Source organism: Cervus elaphus, chromosome 26, assembly GCF_910594005.1.
Source record: "Cervus elaphus chromosome 26, mCerEla1.1, whole genome shotgun sequence".
In the NCBI taxonomy this organism is placed as follows: Eukaryota; Metazoa; Chordata; class Mammalia; order Artiodactyla; family Cervidae; genus Cervus; species Cervus elaphus.
The window spans coordinates 15,143,843-15,163,665 of NC_057840.1; the positions used below are offsets into that span (position 1 = coordinate 15,143,843).

The 19,823-nt window shown below is 37.9% G+C and overlaps 1 protein-coding gene across 7 annotated transcripts in view; it reads left to right on the top strand.

Annotated features, from left to right (window-relative positions):
• The window catches only part of LAMA2 (laminin subunit alpha 2), a 648,848-nt gene that overhangs the window by 565,382 nt on the left and 63,643 nt on the right, over positions 1 to 19,823 (top strand). For all 7 annotated transcript variants that reach the window (XM_043888304.1, XM_043888305.1, XM_043888300.1 and 4 more), the window contains 5 exons: positions 28 to 182; positions 6,206 to 6,349; positions 7,373 to 7,506; positions 9,574 to 9,733; positions 13,896 to 14,020. In XM_043888304.1, coding sequence (XP_043744239.1) covers positions 28 to 182; positions 6,206 to 6,349; positions 7,373 to 7,506; positions 9,574 to 9,733; positions 13,896 to 14,020 — 718 coding nt within the window. The remainder of the gene's footprint in view (positions 1 to 27; positions 183 to 6,205; positions 6,350 to 7,372; positions 7,507 to 9,573; positions 9,734 to 13,895; positions 14,021 to 19,823) is intronic.

The window sequence follows — 19,823 nt, forward strand, 5'->3', positions numbered from 1 at the left end:
GATATGCACTCATGTTGTTCTGTGCAGTCGCAGATGCAGGTGCCACTGTGAAAAATCTAGAACAAGAAGCCGATAGACTGATGGACAAACTTAAACCCATCAAGGAGCTTGAGGATAACCTGAAGAAAAATATCTCTGAGATAAAAGAACTGATAAACCAAGCCCGAAAACAGGCTAATTCCGTAAGTTCCTTCTGTTTTCAGTATTAATAAATGATTGTAATGTTTGTACTATTCCCAGAAAAAATACTTTCCCCAATGTATCTTGTTGAATGCGCTTTGGTCCTTTTCCTTTAATTTGAAGCTATTTGTGGGGGAGGTGGGGAATGGAAGATTAGATTTTTTCCCATATATTTCAAAAGATATTTCTTGAGAAGAATAATCACCACCTACTGTTTTGGAAATGAAAGTTCTGATATATTTTATTATAGTTTGAATAGAGTTAATACAGATTGCAAGAATGGAAGCCTTATTTTTGTATACTAAACAGGCATGGATGAGAACTCCTTACTCTTGATGAAAGCAAAAAAGGCCAACCAATGGGGTTGAAGAAAGAATGAACAGACAAGCTTGTAAGAAATAATAGCAAAGATGAACCATTTTTTTCTATATATTTTTTTATTTGAGTCCAAGCAACCAAAAATTAATTTGGTTACAATTTCTATACTTTTTTGGAATAAGAGTAGGAAGCACTTTACGTGTCTCAAAATTTTGCTCTTTATTAATCCAGTTATAAGACTATAAATATAGAGGCAAACTTTCTGAAAGATAACAGTTTAATGAGCCAGACAGAATTGTAAATGCCAATCTGAAACTTTAGTGAAGTCATCTTGTGATTCTTCTAGAAATAGAATGAATATCAGTTTTCATGTTATTGTGCTTAAACTGAAATCTGAAATCTTTGTAGATAACCAAACCTCCCATCTCCAAATTAAACTTCCTCTAGGTTTAGTTTGATCTCCTTTCAGTCCAAGGTACTTTCAAGAGTCTTCTCCATCACTGCAGTTCAAAAGCAGCAATTCTTCAGATGCTGAGTCTTCTTTATGCAACTCCTACATCCATACGTGACTACTGGAAAAGTCATAGATAGCTTTGACTATATGGATCTTTGTCAGCAAAGTGATGTCTCTGTTTTTTAATATGCTCTCTAGGTTTGTCATAGTTTTCCTTCCAAGGAGCAAGAGTTTTTTAATTTTATGGCTGCAGTCACTGTCCACAGTGATTTTGGAGCCCAAGAAAGTAAAATATGTCACTGCTTCCACTTTTCCCCCTTCTATTTTCCGTGAGGTGATGGGACTGGATGCCATAATCTTATGTTTGAATGTTGAGTTTTAAGCGAGTTGTTTAACTCTCCTCTTTCACCCTTATCAGGAAGCTATTTAGTTCCTCTTCACTTTCTTCCATAAGAGTGGTATTATCTGCATATCTGAGGTTGTTGGTATTTCTCCAGACAATCTTGATTCCAGCTTGTGAATCACATTTTTAGCCACAGTTTTTGACTTAGTTACCAAGTGGAAAGATATGGACATTTTTATTATTTCTTCATTGTAAAGGAATTTTAAAATATGCCCATATATTCATCAATTATGTGTGCTTCCTCATCCCATCCCCACCCACTGGGAAGAAAGATAAAATTCTGGCATATAAATACATAAAACCTGTCCCCAAATACAAAATTAATTACTTCACTAAGTATGATATCTCCAGGTCCATCCATATTGCTTCAGATGACATGATTTCATTCTTTTTAATGGCTGAGTAATATTCCATTGTATATGGGTACCACTTCTTTCTCCATTCCTGTGTCAACGGACATTTAGGTTGCTTCCATGTCTTGGCTGTTGTAAACAGTGCTGCAGTGAAGTTTGGGTGCATGTCTCCTTTTGAACCATGTTTTTCTCTAGATATATGCCCAAGAGTGAGATTGCTGGATCATATGGTAGTTGTATGTTTAGGTGGTTTTTTTTTAATTGGAGGATAATTGCTTTACAATGTTGTGTTGGTTTCTGCCATACATCTACACGAATCACTCACAGGCATGCCTGTGTCCCCTCCCTCTTGAACCTCTCTCCACCCTTCCACCCCTTTAGGTAATCCATCCTACCTCTCTAGGTAGTCACAGAGCGCCAGGTTTGGGCTCCCTGCATCATTAATGGAATATCACTCAGCCATAAAAAGGACCACATTTGAGTTTGTTCTAATGAAGCAGATGAGCCTATTCTTATTTTTTTAAGGAACCTCTCTACTATTCTCCAAAGTGGCAGTACCAATTTACATTCCCAACAATGCAGAAGGATTCCCTTTCTCCTCACCCTTTACAGCATTAAAAAAAAAAAAAAATTAAAGAAAGGTATAAAAGTAATGCTTGAAAAATATCCATTTTCCATGCCTTTTAAGGAAACTTTCAACTACTTTTTGAAACTGAAGTTAACAACAAAGAGCCTTGTTTTTTTAAGATGTTAGAAATTTGTGAGCAACCAACTTTTTTTCCAGTGGGTTTTATACTCATTGAAGATTACATTTTCCTAGTTTAGAAATATATTTGTAATCTGGCATGAGTGTCTGGATGTGGCCCTAACACATTCTCAGTATGACCAAGAAATTAAAGATATTTATTTTTAAGTAGATTTCTTTTGGTTTGTTGGCTCTGAAACTGAGCGGCTGACATTCTTTTTAAATGAATGGCCTAGTTAATTGGATGAAAGAGTGCAGTGAAAATCCAATAGATATAATAATGGAATTCTCAATAATGTTTAATTGAGTTCATGATGATGAATTGGTAAACAATGTTGGATGAGAAATGCCTTAGAGATACCTACTTCTTACTGATTTTTGTTTAGAAGTCTTATTAAGGATCGACTTTAGAAATAATTGATACAGGGCTTTCCTGGAGGTCCAGTGGTTAAGACTGCACTTCCAACACAGGGCACTTGGGTTCAATCCCTGGTCAGGAAACTAGGATCCTATATGCTCCCTGATGCAGCCAAAAAAAAGAAAAGAAATAATAATTGATAGAAAAAAGTAACGTGAGGATATTTGTGTTTCAAAAGTCTCTCCCCTCTTATGAGAGGGATTATATGTCAGTGATTTCTTTTAGAGAAATGTATAAATAATGCCCTTTGATTTACTTGTTTTAAGATAGATAAAAGAAACATTTATAATTGGAAAACAAAACACAAGGTATTTAAATGGAGAAATCAGTAGCTACCAATGGGTTACCAATATTTTTGAGCAGATACTGAGGGTATGTTCAACATTGCAAGCCAGAGAACAGAAAGTCCAGAGAGTTTCTGTACAAATGTGTAAGAGTTGAGCAATAAATAACTTTACAAGATTAATTCCTGGTGTATTGGGTATAACAACACCATTTTGTTCAGAGAACCATATATTTTCAATAAGTAAAGCTGCCATAAAGCAGATGAATTGTAACTCCTAGAGACATTAAACACCCTTAGTTCTAAAATGGCTACTCTCTCAGACTTTCAATCCTCAGATGAAGTTTCACCAGTTGAATTAGGCTTCTGTACTGGGCTCTGTCTAATACACTTTGAGAACCCCCTTTTCAACATTCCAGTCATGTAATACCCCTGTCATTTTTACCAAGTATACCCATGCAAGGACAGAAACTCATCGTAAGCAGTCATGCATTTCACCCATATCCAGTCACTTCTTCTCTAAGCAGTAGCTGAGAAATATTACTATTAATATGTTGTGTTCTTTATAACACATATGCATGCATGCATGCGTGCCCAGCTCCTCAGTCGTGTCCAACTCTTCACAACCCTGTGGACTTCCAGGCTCCTTTGTCCATGGGATTTTTCAGGCAAGAATACTGGAGTGGGTTGCCATTTCTGTCTCCAGGGGATCTTCCCGACCCAGGGATCGAACCTGCCTGCATCTCCTGCCTTGCAGGTGGGTTCTTTATCACTGAACCACCAGGGAAGCCCTGTATAAGCTCTATGGCCAACCCTATAAGTCATTATGAAATAGAGATAAAACAAATTACACACATAGTTACTTTTGATGCCTAATCTAGCCCCATCAGGAATTTGGATATGATTTCCTGCCAGAGATAGTTCAATCCGTTACTCAGTTTGATTCATGAGTTCCCGTCACATCTTGATTTCTTCCCTTTGATCTTTTTATGATGTCGGTGGCACTTACAGCCCACTTCAGATATTAAATTTGCTCAGTGACAAGATCTCTGCTGATGATTTTGGTTCAGTTGCTGCAAATTCTAAAAACTCACTGTATCCTATACCTCTTCCTGAACATCAAAAATATCTGAGAACTGCATTTTCCCTACCTGCCCTTCACTCGATTACCTTTCTCTTGCTTCACTTTATCCCTTTTTTAATCTCTAAGCCCCTGGATAACACTTTGTATAGCTGCAACTTATCATGTAACAGCCTTTGCCAACCTCTACTGCACATCTGCTTTATAGTATTAACTTCAGAGTAAAAGTTATCCATTTTCTGGTTCTATTTCTCTGTAACTTATTTTGATTCATGTACTCTTAGCATTTTATGTAGAAGGGAAATCCTGTCATTTGTGAAGCAAAGAACTAACCTCTTAACTGAAAACCATGTAAGCAGGAAGACAAAATCTGCAGCACTTTAAGGCAAATACTCGTGACCGAGTGGCCTTCAGTACTGGGCTCAGTTAGCAGTCTGGGTCCCATTCTTAGGGGAAGGGGAAGGGCAGGCAGAGCCGTCTAAGCAGCAGGCTTCCTAGGTGATTCCAGCCCAGGCCTCACACAGAGCCCCTGTTTCTTCTCAGCACTCTTTTCTTTACTTGGGGGTACAGCTTGGAAAGCAAATTAGGTGAAGAAACAGTACAAATATATGACTTACACTGGATCTGTAGGAGATTCAAGAGATCTGCTATATCCCCAAGAGTTCTCATATTTTTGGGGACCAAAAATCTCTCCTTAGCTTTCTCTTTTGAATCTAACCAATTTTGAATCCAGCACATCCTCTTTGTGGTCTGCACCACCCTTGCGAGGGGTCCTGGTACTGTCTTACACCATCCCTTCTTAGACTCTTCAGGATACCTCCTTATCTCACCAGAAGAAGGAGACTGGTTTGGTGTCCGAGGCTATCTCCTTGGAGTCTGCACAGCCCTTTTATGGAGGTAACAGTGATACATACCCCTTGGCTTTCTCCCATGTGTGAAAAGTGCCATAAGGAATGAAAAAATGAAAATTCACCCCCAGTGAGGACTAAGAGGCTTCTGGAAGCCAGGAATTTAAATCAGTGGTGTAGAGAGGTTATTATGTGTCTCTACCTCCTACTTTGAGCACTGACACTAACAAACTAACAGAATCTCTCTCTGAGTCCAAGCAACTGCATTGCTGTCCTAAAAACACCCCTTTGATGGCACACAGGAATGAAAGAAAATTAAATGGAATAATCAATTAGTGTTATTTGTGATTGAAGAAAGGCTCCCTCAATGTAAGTAAAAACTGGTATGAACAGTGTCAGCTCTATTCACATAGGAATTTCTTTCTTAGCAATTTATAGTAATTTTTGAAGTACCAGTCAAAAGAAAAGGAGCTGTTAAATACATTAGTGATGCTAGCCACTGGAAATTATTTCTATCCCATTTCCTGGCAGCTTAATAAAAAGGTATAATTTATTCTGAAATGTATGCTCAGAGTGGAATGATTAGATCCTTCTTATTGCTAGAACATCTAGAACAAAATCTAGTTGGCCTCTTTCAACTATAAGAATATGGGAAGGTCGGTAATTTCCTCTCAAAAATTAAAAGAAAAATGATTTCCTATTTTAAGTGATACCACAATCACTGAAATTTGAATTATAAAATTTCATTAAACTACCCGAATGAAGATCTGTACCATTAGCTTCATGTAAAATCATCTTTTGAGAGTGTTCTGCTATTCATAAAGGAGTAAGGTATGAAGGTAAGAATTTGTTAGTTGAATGCTTCCAAAAATAGTGATGGGCTAGCAAACCATGGGACTGTGAACAGCTCATTGTCAAGATGCTGGCGGAAAGGTGCTTTTCTGGGCCATCATTAATGAGTATAATGGTGTCTGCATATGGGCATTTAGTGATACTATTTGACGATAGAAAATAACTTCAAAGAAGAGATGATGACGGCTCTGTGGTTGTTTGGAGCTACTTGCTACTTCAAACTTTCTGAGAGATTTAGCCTTGGTTCTTTGTATGTTGTTTTTCTTGAAGATCAAAGTGTCTGTGTCTTCGGGAGGTGACTGCATTCGAACATACAAGCCAGAAATCAAGAAAGGAAGCTACAATAATATCATTGTCAATGTAAAGACGGCTGTTGCAGACAACCTCCTTTTTTATCTTGGAAGTGCCAAATTTGTAAGTCTAACATTCACCTTTTCTGTGGCCCACTGTGTGTGTGTACAGTCAGGTTAATCCCGGTAGTGTGGGAAATGTATAGACTCTAATGACATTGCCCCAAAATTAAATAAGGTAGCCTTGCAGATTTGAAAACCTCAGAATCTTACCTCACAAAGTTCTGACGTGTCATTGGAAAGCAATTGGAATGAAAACTTTTTACAGTGCTTAGGCACATCTGCTTTCATGTGTAAGTACACCAACATTTATTTTTGAACTAAATTTTCAGATCCAACTATTCAAGAAAAAAGATTAATAGGGATAAAGCTTTTTTTAAAAAAAAACTTTTAAGAAATTACAATGAATGTAATTTAGAAATTACAATGAACAATGAAATTTCACGTTCATGTGAAATGAAATGGAAAATTGTGTACTGATTTCTTATCAGTGAAAACTCTTCTGATTTGTGTTGAATTTATGACTCAAATTGAAATAACAGGAATTGTATCTAGACAAGCTCACCCCAAACTTCTAGTTCCTTTCAGTTGACCCATGTGACTTTGTATGCATGGAGACCTTCCAAAATGAATGACTTTTCAACAGAACACTGATCACATAAATCAATACTTGGAATTTAGGTGAGAAATTCTGGATCACCTTGGGTGAAAAATCATATCTGGCCCCTCAAAAATGTCAGCACCCATGGTGAAAATGATGAATTCTGAACCCAAATATTTGCTTTTATCTCCAGGATCAGTGTGAGAATCATTTGTCTCAATGTTAGACCTAACTAGAATTGGTTGAATTAACATGTTTGCCTCAGCACTGCATCATACATGTGTATGGACATTGTATTATTAAGATACAGTAGTAAAGTTATTTATTGTTTAATAAATAATCGTAAATCATCTTATTTGGGGATTTTTATTGTGATGCTTCTAATTATTTCACAAATCTGTAAATAGCACCCGTTGAAGACTCTGCTGGCCTCCTTTTTCATGGTGCCTTATATCTGATACCTATTGTTTTGTTTTTGTGCACTAGATTGACTTTCTAGCTATAGAAATGCGTAAAGGCAAAGTAAGCTTCCTCTGGGATGTTGGATCTGGAGTTGGGCGTGTCGAGTACCCAGATTTAACTATTGATGACTCATACTGGTACCGTATTGAGGCATCGAGGTAACTATCTCAATAGAGATTAAGATCATTGACAGAATTTTGAAGTAGTTTCCTAGATCATATGAAAATTTTTATTTCTGTTTCAAGAGGGTAGTTGTGTAGGTATGTAACAGATATTTTACACTGTATACAGATATTTATATGGTATACATGTTAAGTGTGGGTGATGGTATCTTTGTAGAACGTGTTAGGAGCTAACAAACTTTGAAGATACTGAACAGAATGACCAGTCTTTTCTGACCCCCTCATTTGATTGTTCCATAGAAACATTCAGGTTAAGTTGTTTTCTGTCACCTGAAAAAGTACTGAGACTTGCCCTCATTCAGTACAATCCAGAGCATAAGAGCTACCTTTTTTTATTTTGAGCTGAATGGGCTGTTTGTGTAGTTGAGAGAGTAATCCCTTGTCTGATGTTTTAACATATATACTCTGCTATGTGTAAAATAGGTAATTAGTGAGAATCTACTGGACCACACAGGAAAGTCTACTCAGGCCTTTGTGCTGACCTAAACGGGAAGGAGATCTAACAAAGAGGGAGATATGTAAATGCATAGCTGATTCACTTTGGTGGATCAGCCTATCTTTGGTGCAAAGCTCCTCCTCTAGTCTCCGCAGCAGCCTTGGCTTACTGTGTAGTTATCTACAGGCTGGCATGAGTGTATAGTATCAGGCCCCCACTATTTAACATGAAAGGAATAGGAAATTGATTAATTCTGTCTTTGATGCTTTAATTAATTAACTTCTAACAGTGTGCAGATTACTTGTAGAATCCATTCTTATCCTTGATACTTGCTCTTCATTTCTCATCTCCTTTTTCTCATTTTCAATTGCCTACTATATACAAAACAGAGAGGTTTTTTTAAAGGCCAAGGGAAGTTGATCAAAGTTGGGTACAGAGGACTTAAAGATCTGGTGATTGTTGAATCTAGGTTATGGATACATAGAATTTCATCCTATGTGTGAATATGTTTAATTTTTCATAATTAAACGTTTCTTGAAGAAACTTAATATGAAGAAATATCTTTAATTCCTTTTAAGATCTTAAATAAAACTGTGAGAGAGAGACAGAGAGACAAAGACAGGGAGGAGAGAGCAATAGATAAAATGCTTGCATTTGTGATGGTAGGGGGATTAAGTACTTTACAGGACTTAAGAATGCTTATATTTGCAAAGTACAGTTCTTCTATTAGAAGAGATATATTCTGTTAAACAAGAACCTTTTTTGATAAATTCATTCTATTTTTCCATGTATTTCAGTTAATGCTGCACCCTCAAAGATAGAAAGCTTACCAAAATGAGACGGCAGGGAGAGAAAAATGACAAAGTTTTGTTATAACTGCTTGTCTCAGAAAAGAGTTCAGATTTTCATGTTTAACAACTCATGGGAACCAATCAATTTTAAAAAAGAATGAAATACAATAATAATAGCTTCTGAAATTCTGTTAATTGAATCTAAATGTGAAGTTCTTCTGTGCAATTTGTATGCACAACTCTGAAGCCTGGATGTTACAGTGTACACATTAAGATGGTTTGCCAAACAGTAAATGATGCATGATTCCAGGAACAACTACAGCAAATTTGAATCCAAGATATAGTCAGGGATTTTTAGGAGAAATTATGCAGCTTATAATGCAGAAGGGTGGCTTATTCAGAGTTCACTTGCCGAATTAAATTAGGCAAAATGCTAAATGAAGTAATATAGCATTATTTAAACAGTCCATGTAGGTAAATAGCACATTGTTTTGTAAAGCAAAAGGGAAAAGACTGTCCATCTAACCAACTAGCCATTCCATCGGCTAGTTGCTACTATGTCATTTCCTATTAACGGACTCAGTCAGAATCAGGGTATGTTGCTCAGTGGTTCTGGTTGAATTTGATGGTAAACATACAGCAGAGATCAGACTCTGGGTTTTGATTTGCAGTTTAATGAATCTGGAATATTTGAAGCTAAATTCCAAAACAAGTCTCTACATTTTATATCTTTTAAATCTGAAGTGATCAGAAATGTGATACATACTTCATTTTTCTCTATTTTCTCTCATTTCATTCCAACACATACCCTGGAAGAACTGGGAGAAATGGAACTATTTCTGTGAGAGCTCTGGATGGACCCAAAGCCAGTATTATGCCCAGTACATACCATTCAGCATCACCTCCTGGGTACACTATTCTCGATGTGGATGCAAATGCAATGCTGTTTGTTGGCGGCTTGACTGGGAAATTGAAGGTAATGTGCTTCTCCCCATCCATCTCTGTAGACAGTTCCTGGCATCGTGACTTTGGGCAAAGACAGGACACAACACTGCAAAACTTGACAGCTTTTTACTTAATTTGTTTTTATGAAAACATGGATATATTTTGAGTAAGAATTTTCTTCCTCAAATATCCAATCTGAAAACAATCTTTTTAAACCTGTGTGTATTTACTTACACATTTATTGTTTTGCCCTAATCTGTGGCATCAATTTTTTGATATTCTTATTTTAGTTACCTCAAGAGCAAAGTGTTTTTTAACGATACCTCATTTTCTGAATCAATTTATGATTTATTGATATGAAGTGCTATGAAGTTCAAACTCATATCTAATTAAAAGATTTATGAATACCTTGGGAAATATCACAGGAGCCATAAGCCTTCAAATCATGATCCGATTTTTAAAGTTTTCAAGTTGCTCTTCTCATTCTTATTGAGTAGTGCACTTAATATTCATAATTGCTTCGTGACAGGTCCTTGTGCATTTCAAATTGTAAAGTGCCTGCATTTTAAAGACGCTCATGTTGATTAGATGGAATTAGGTGTTGGAAAACGACCTGTGGGTGAGATGTAAGAGCACAACCAAATATAATGGGTAATCCTGAGCTTGTCAGAATCATCCTGGGATAAGATTAGTCAGAAAATGTGAAAAGCCAGGGTGACCCCAAATTTATGAGAAGTCAGCTTCATATGAAGTGAGGCTGTTTTGTTTGCTTTGTGTATGAGATGTGATTCTAAAGTATTGGAATGGGTTCCATACCTGCACGTTAAAATCACCCTCTTTTCTTAGAGCTGCGTATAAGTGTATATGGTACATAGTAATATACCATCATATTGCCAATTTCTCTCCTCCTCAGAAAGATAAATACAGGGGTAGCACCGAGTTATATTTGCCTGCAATGTAGGAGACACAGGAGATATGCATTCCATCCCTGGGTTGGAAAGATCTCCTGAAGGAAGAAATTGCAACCCACTCCAGTATTCTTGCCAGAAAAAGCCCATGGATAGAGGAGCCTGGTGGGCTACAGTCCATGGGGTCGCAAGGAGTCAGACACAGCTTAGCAACTGAGCATGCACACACACATACACAAAAAAAAAAAAACCAGAAAGAAATTTTGAAATTAAATCCAGGCTGAGTTCCCTGATGTATCACTTGCTAAAATATGATCTTAAGCAAGTCACTTAACCCCTTGGGCTCCAGTTTCCTCAACTAGAATAGTAAGATTAAAATATCTACACTGCTTGCATACTGTAGGATAATATGCAGTAATAAACTCATATCATTTATATAATCCTTACTATGTGCTAAGTAATGTTCTGAGTAATTTACATGAATTAACAATTTTTATAAGAACCTGAAAATGTAGATAGAAGCTTCATTTTATACTTAAGAAATCTATGCAAGAAATAAATTAAATGATTCACCCAAGATCATGTGACAGTCAGTGGTGGAACTGGAATCTGAACACTTGTTACCACGCGTAAGAATCTCTGTTCTTAACCACCATCCCTTCCTACCACAATGAATAGTGAGATTATATGCATAAAGTTTATAACAAATGCCTAAGATATGGTGCTATGTGTTGTCACTCCAGTCATGTCTGACTCTTTGCAACCCTCTGGGCTGTAGCCCACCAAACTCCTCTGTCCATGGGATTCTCCAGGCAAGAATACTGGAGTCGGTTGCCATGCCCTCCTCCAGGGAATCTTCTCAACCCAGGGATCAAACCCAGGTGTCCCACATTGTAGGAGGATTCTTTACCATCTGGTAGTCACACCTTAAATTGCACCTTAAATAATTCTTATTATGCAGATGTCACCAGGCATAAAGAAGGAGAAGGAAATGGCAACCCACTCCAGTCTTCTTGCCTTGAGAATCCCAGGGATGGAGGAGCCTGGTGGGCTGCCCTCAATGGGGTCGCACAGGGTCGGACACGACTGAAGTGACTTAGCAGCAGCAGGCATAAAGAAACTGATTTATGCCAGAATGAGGGGGGGAAAGTAAAGGCAAATGCAATCTATAGAAAACCTTAATCATTTTGACCAAGAGTTTCAAGGTTCCTGACATACCATTACATGAACCAAAAACTGAAACAAGTAACTAAATCGACATGTTAATGAAAATTCACAGGAGCAGGAAAATACCCCAGGTATAGTTTTTATAATGCAAGAGGAAAAACAAAAAGCAAGTAGAATTCACAAGTAGGATAATCAGCCTTCGGAAAATTAAGGGAAGCTTCCACAGATAACAGAGAATCCCAAGGACTGTCCTTGACTTGTAAATGTCTGTGTCTGACCAACATTTCTTCTCCATGGCAATGCCCCATTTGATTATAGCAGTAGCAAGATGTATATGTTCATGAGTTTAATCTAAATTATAACTACAAATGTTTAACTACTCCATGACTATCTTCGTATATTTGTTCTAAAACCCAAATATATCAATTCACTTTTTCCTTCCAGGTTACTCAGATAAATGTGGATTCACTTTGACAGAGTGTTGTGGAATTGTAACATTATCAATACCAAAACGAACAGTTGTTTAAAGTACAGCAAGTCTCTCTAGAGAGAACTGAATCATTCTCCTCCTTCTTGAGTGTTATATACCAAGAACTGACATGTACACACTGCTGTATTTAAAACAGATAACCAACCAGGACCCACTGTGTAACACAGGGAACTCAGATGAATATTCTGCAATAACCTAAATGGGAAAAGCATTTGAAAAGGAATAGATGTATATGTATAACTGAATCACCTTGTTGTACATCTGAAACTAACACAACATGGTTAATCAACTATAGTGTATGTGCTCAGTCATGTCTGGCTCTTTGGGATCCATGGACTATAGTCTGCCAGGCTCCTCCATAGAATTCTCCAGGCAATAATACTGGAGTGGGTTGCCATTACCTTCTCCAGAGTATGTTCCCAACCCAGGAACTGAACCCATATCTCTTGCTTCTCCTGCATTGGCAGACAGGTATGCTCCAATATAAAATAAAAATTAAAAAAAGACCTTTCCCTGTAAGAATGACACTAAGGTTGTAATTCAACAAATATTTATTCTGCCCTTATTAGATGTCAGGCTCTGTGCTGTGTATGCCCCCAAGCAACAACCACAGGGTCCTACTTGAATGTAAAAGGAAATGAAAAACAGGACAGCAGTTTCATAGGGTAATCTCTATGCAAGCATTTTTTCCCCTTTGTCAGTATCTACCATTTCCCCTATGGAGAAGGAAGTGGCAACCCACTCCAGCATGATTGCCTGAGAAATCCCATGGACAAAAGAGTCAGACACAAGTTAGCAACTCAACAACAACCCTTTCTCGTAATCTCTGGGGAGAAATCTTTTTAGTGGTGCAGGAGCACTAGCATTTATTAAACACCCATCTCTGTGCCAGGCATTGAATGTGGAACCATAAATAAATTCTCTTATATAATTGTCCTAATAATCCTATGTTATAGACCAAGAAGAAAACAGAATCTCAAAGAGAATAAGCAGTTCATTTAGTCAGAAACATGAAGTGTTTGTTTACTAATGGTGATAAACCGATATAGCACAGAATAACCAGGATCCGAAGATATGTTATTATACAGTTAAAAAATGAATATGTACACAACCAAGATTTTTACAAAGAGTGGATAATAACTACTCAAGATTCTTCTGCTCAGATAATAAGTCTCACGAATACTGTAGGACTTTCCTGGTAGCTCAGTGGTAGAGTCCGCCTGCCAACACAGGAGATGCAGATTCGATCCCTGGGTTGGGAACATCCCCTGGAGAAGAAAATACCCACTCCAGTATTCTTGCCTGGGAAATCTCATAGAGGAACTTGGTGGGCTACAGTCCACGGGCTCTCAAAGAGTTGCACGCAACTAAATGACTGAACCCCGGGTTTAATCCTTGGGTCGGGAAGGTCCCCTGGAGAAGGGAATGGCAACCCACTCCAGTATTCTTGCCTGGAGGATCCCACGAACAGAGGAGCCTGGCGGGCTATACAGTCCATGGGGCCGCAAAGGGTCGGACACGACTGAGCGACTGACACTTACTTACTTACTGAAGCAACTAAACAACACCAGCATGGATTCTCCTAAGATTTTTTTGTGAAATTCTAACAAATATGTTTCTCTCCGCAGAAGGCTGATGCTGTGCGTGTGATCACATTCACTGGCTGCATGGGAGAAGCATACTTTGACAGCAAACCTATAGGCCTGTGGAATTTCCGAGAAATAGAAGGTGACTGCAAAGGGTGTACCATCAGGTTAGTTAAGAGGAGGACTCTCCCAACGTCTGTCTGGCCTGTGCGTCACAAAAGCTTTAATTTTATTGTGCAGTGTTCCATTACCATGTGGATGATAAGCAACAAGTTTGAAGTGATTGTGTCCAAAGGTGGATTTACCAGGAAGCGAAGTGACCTCGAGTCCTCTCCCCAGTTTGTGTAGGCACTGTCCAAGGCCTTGGGGAGTACCCTAGTACTTGGACACAGCCGTGTGTTTTTGTAAAATTTGCAAAGGTGAGATATTTCAGGGCTTCCCAGGTGGCTCAGTGATAAAGAACCCACCTGCCAAGCATGAGATGAGGATTCGACCCCTGGGATGGGAAGATTCCCTGCAGAAGGAAATGGCAACCCACACCGTTATTCTTGTCTGGGAAATCCCATGGACAAGGGAGCCTGGCAAGCTACAGTCCATGAAGTTGCAAAGAGCTGGACGTGACTTAGTGACTAAATAACAACAGCAAGGTATTTTAGCCTCAGTCAGTTAAAACTACTATCTCTTTCCACTCTAGCTCACCTTTGTGTTCAGTAAGTGTTGGGTGTCTGTGGCTCTTTTATAGTCATATTTCAGTTTTACTTAAAGAAAGCTCTCCCTAACTGATTAAACTGCAGGCCCCTGAGAGCCTGGATTCACTCTGTTTATGTTTACAAGAAAATAGAGAACCATACTGCAGGTTTTGTCTCCTACAGGGTTTATGAAATGACACATAGCATCCGGTAAGTATTTCAAGTGGAAACCCATGGGGCTTGAAGATTTTAAGCGGGAAAGGAAAAACAGAGGTCAAGATAGACCAGGACAAAGTTTCATAATAACCATCATTAAGTATAAGATAGAGATTAGAATGTTGGAGTTCAAAAATATTTATCAAGTATATAAAGCATATATAAATATTTTATATAAACCTGAATAGAGTACATAAAAAATTAAGTAGAAGTACAGGATTTCTCTGCATAAAAACTTAAAGGCCACTGATCAACTGAGCCTACACCAATTTTAATTATATTTAGTTAAAGCTATAAAATGTAAATTAAAACCTGGAAGCTTAATCAACACACATAGTAACTCTAAAATAATTAGGTGCTAAGGAGTTTATAGTTTTTATTTCTAATATAAAGAGAACATGTACATTGCTAGGACCTAAATTCTCCATTAATGTAGCAGAGAGTACTTCACATTTTCTTCTCAATGTCTCTAGAGTTTTATAGAAGAAAGTAGCCTCAAAATATACTCTCCCCAAAAGTTTTAACTTTCATCTTTCTATTTTTTTTTTGGTCATCATGAACTTTTCAACTTAGCATTGAAGACAATTTGAAAATCTGATCCATTCATGGTTTATAGTGGTTTTGGTCATAATCTTTGATAAAATCTAATATAGAATGTTGTCTGTAAAATTATTTCAGTAGAAGGACAATGAGGTCTACATTATCATTCTGCTACTCACAAATCAACACCAACTTTTCCCTAAACATTTCTTCAGTAAATTTATAAGTAGAATTTTCAAAAGTTTATTGTCAACCAGACATCTAAAGCATTTAAATGTCCTTTCGGCCATGCATATTATGTAAGACTATAGCATCACTAATTATCAATTCTGCAAAGATCTCAGGCCTTCATGTCCTCCTTTCCCAATTTTGAACCAGTCTTGTTCCATGTCCAGTTCTAACTATTACTTCTTGACCTGCATACAGGTTTCTCAAGAGGTAGGTAAGGTGGTCTGCTATTCCTATCTCTTTAAGAATTTTCTAGTTTGTTGTAATCCACACAGTCAAAGGCTTTAGCATAGTCAATAAAGCAGAATGAGATGTTTTTCTGGAATTCTCTTGCTTTTTCTATGATCCAGCAGATTTGATCTCTGGTTCATCTGCCTTTACTAAATCTAGCTTGAACATCTGGAAGTTCTCAGTTCAAGTACTGTTGAAGCCTAGCTTGAAGGATTTTGAGAATTACCTTGCTAGCATGTGAAATCAGTGCAACTGTGTGGTAGTTTGAACATTCTTTGGTACTGCCTTTTTTGGGGTTGGAAGGAAAACTGACCTTTTCCAATCCTATGGCCACTGCTGAGTTTTCCAATTTGCTGATATACTGAGTGCAGCACTTCAACAGCATTGGTTTTTAGGATTTTCAGTGGCTCAGCTGGAATTACGTCACCTCTAGTAGCTTTGTTCATAGTAATTCTTCCTATGGCCCACTTGACTTCACACTCCAGGATGTCTGGTTCTAGATGAGTGATCACACCATCATGGTTATCTGGTTCATGAATATCTTTTTTGTATAGTTCTTCTGTGTATTCTAGGAACCTCTTCTTAATATCTTATGCTTCTGTTAAGTCCACACCATTTCTGTCCTTTATTGTGACCATCTTTGCATGAAGTGCTTCCTTGGTATCTCTTGAAGAGATCTAGTCTTCACCATTCTATTTTTTTCCTCTGTTTCTTTGCATTGCTCACTGAGGAAGGCTTTCTTATCTCTCCTTGCTATTCTTAGAACTCTAAATTCAAATGAGTATATCTTTCCTTTTCTCCTTTGCCTATAGCTTCTCTTTTCTCAGCTATTTGTAAGGCCTCCTCACACAACAATTTCGCCTTTTTGGATTTCTTTTTCTTGGGGGTGGTCTTGATCCCTGCCTCCTATACAATGTTACAAACCTCTGTCCATAGTTCTTCAGGCACTCTGTCTACCAGATCTAATCCCTTGAATCTATTGTCACTTCCATTGTATAATCATAAGGAATTTGACTTAGGTCATACATGAATGACTTAATGGTTTTCCCTACTTTCTTCAATTTAAGCCTGAATTTTGCTATAAGGAGCTGATGATGTGAGCCACAGTCAGCTCCAGGCCTTTTTGCTGACTGTATAGAGCTTCTCCATCTTTGGCTGCAAAAAATATAATCAGTCTGATTTTGGTATTGACTATCTGGAGATGTCCATGTATAGAGTCATCTCTTGTGTGGTTGGAAGAAGGTATTTGCTATGACCAGTGTGTTCTTTTGGCAAAAATCTGCTAGCCTTTGCCCTGTGTCATTTTGTACTCCAAGGCCAAACTTTCCTGTTACTCTAAGTATTTCTTGACTTCCTACTTTTGCATTCCAATCCCCTATGATGAATAGGACATTTTTTTTTTTTTTTTGGTGTTAGTTCTAGAAGGTCTTATAGGTCTTCACAGAACCACTCAACTTCAACTTCTTTGACATTAGAGGTTGGGGCTTAGACTTGGATTACTGTGATGTTGAATGGTTTTCCTTGGAAATGAACTGAGATCATTCTGTTGTTTTTGATATTGCACCTGAGTACTGTATTTCCAACTCTTTTGTTGACTATGAGGGCTACTCCATTACTTCTAAGGGATTCTTGCCAATGGTAGTAATCAGAAATAAATTCTCCCATTCCTGTCCATTTTAGTTCACTGATACCTAAAATGCCAATGTTCACTCTTGCCATCTCCTGTTTGACCACTTCCAGTTTACCTTGATTCATGGACCTATGGATTCCAGGTTCCTATGCAATATTGCTCTTTACAACTTTGGACCCTACTTTCACCACCAGATACATCCACAACCGGACATTGTTTCTACTTTGGCTCAGCCTCTTCATTCATCCTAAAGCTATTTCTCTGCTCTTCCTCAGTAGCATATTGGATACCTACCAACCCGGGAAGCTCATCTTCCAGTTTCATATCTTTTTGCCTTTTCATACTGTTCATGGAGTTCTCGAGCCAAGAATACTGAAGTGACTTGCCATTCCCGTCTCAAGTAGACCATGTTTTTCAGAACTCTCCACCATGACCTGTTCATTTTGGGTGGCCCTGCGCAACATGGCTCCTAGCTTCACTGAGTTGTACAAGACTGTGATCCATGTGATCATTTTGGTTAGCTTTCTGTGGTTGTGGTTTTCTTTCTGGAGGCTGTGAGATTATCATTTATTAATTATAAAAGAATAGTCACTCTTCCTAGTAAATATATTGAAAATGAATAGGAAAACTCTAGCTGTTGAAAACATGAGCTGTTTAAATTTTATGGACTGTGATTGGAAAGATTCATTTTTCCCCAACCTCAAAGTCACCAATTTGAAGCCAGGTTTGCCTGGAGCTTCCCTGGTGGCTGAGATGGTAAAGCGTCTGCCTGCAATGTGGGAGACCCAGGTTCAATCCCTGGGTTGGGAAGATCTCCTGGAGAAGGAAATGGCAACCCACTCCAATATTCTTGCCTGGAGAAGCCCACGGTTGGAGGAGCCTGGTAGGCTACACTCCATGGGGTCGCAGAGTTGGACACGAATGACTGAGCGACTTCACTCACTTCCCTTACCTGGTTTTTGGTTAATGAACTAAAATAGCCTGGTCTACAACCATATGTTTTGCTGCTCTTGTACAAAACTGCTTGCAGATTTGTCTGTTGCTTGAACAGAAAAGTCTCTTACAGGGTTGAAGTGGGAATAGGCTTTAGAAATCGTCCACTGATCTAAACCTCTCATCTCAGAGTGGAGACAGAGACCTGAGGTGTTGCGTGACTCTGAGATTCCGTGTCAGACTCCAGGTTACCTGCCATCTACGCTGCTGTTCTCTCCATTATGTGCTGAGGAAATTAATAGATTAAGGCCATAAGAACATCAGGATACAAATGTGACATGTTTTTTATTCCAGTGCTTATTCTGACATTATGTAGTGAAGTTTTATGTTTTTTTCTTTTTGAGTTGTAAGTAACAATGCTTTGGGCCAAAGCATTTGGGAAACTGTCAGTGGTGATCCCCACACCCTTTCTGGGGTTGTTGTTGATAGCATGGTGGTACATAATTCAAAATCCAAGTATTTGAGACCCTCATGGACCTTCTACTTGGTACTGTAGCCTACCAGGCTCCTCTGTCCATGGGATTTTCCAGGCAAGAGTACTGGAGTGGGTTGCCATTTCCTTCTCCAGGGGATTTTCCCGACCCAGGGATCAAACCCAGGTCTCCAGCATTACAGACAGACGCTTTACCATCTGAGCCACTGGGGAAGCCCAGAGTTTACATTACATTTTCTTATCTCTAACATCATGATATTCCAGATTTTAATGGATTTTTAATAATGATGAAAGGTGACCAAATTCATCATTTATTCACTGAATTTATTCACTATAAATTATATTGTTAATAGGCTGATTTCGTCCCTCAAGCCTTTCAGTTAACACTTTTCATGAATATTGAAAAAGCATCTTTTAAGCTTTAAGCTACATTATGCAAAACTATATCAATCTGATTTTATACCTGTTTAAATATAACTTACAATTACATGATTGTGAAGAACACAGATAAGACTCTTCCCTGCCTTTTGTCTTCAGAGTTTTATTTCTCTCTTTTCCAGAAACAGGGAGGAAGCCAACTTGTCTAAAATGCAAAACAGTTATTCCTCTACAAGCCCATTAATGTTTGTACACTATTATTTTTCTCATTAGCCAAGATTTCAAACAAATAATAGTCTCAGTTATTGTTATTTTGCATTGCTGTATTTCTCAATAGCTCCTCTCTACTGTCAAGTTCATACAACAGTCCAGTTTCACAGATTCAAATATAAACCAAGATGCAGATATTTAAAGTTTAAAAATATCTCCACAATCAAAACTTATCCTGTTAACATCAGTTAGGTAAGATAGATGATAACTTTTCTTTTGAAAAAGAAATCTTTTTAAACGTTATATTTACAAGAACTGTCTCAGATATTCATTAATTATTCAACCAGTGTTGATTGAACATGTATTCTCTGTGAGGCAATTTGATTTACTGATATCCCCCTCATTCCACAAATATTTACCAG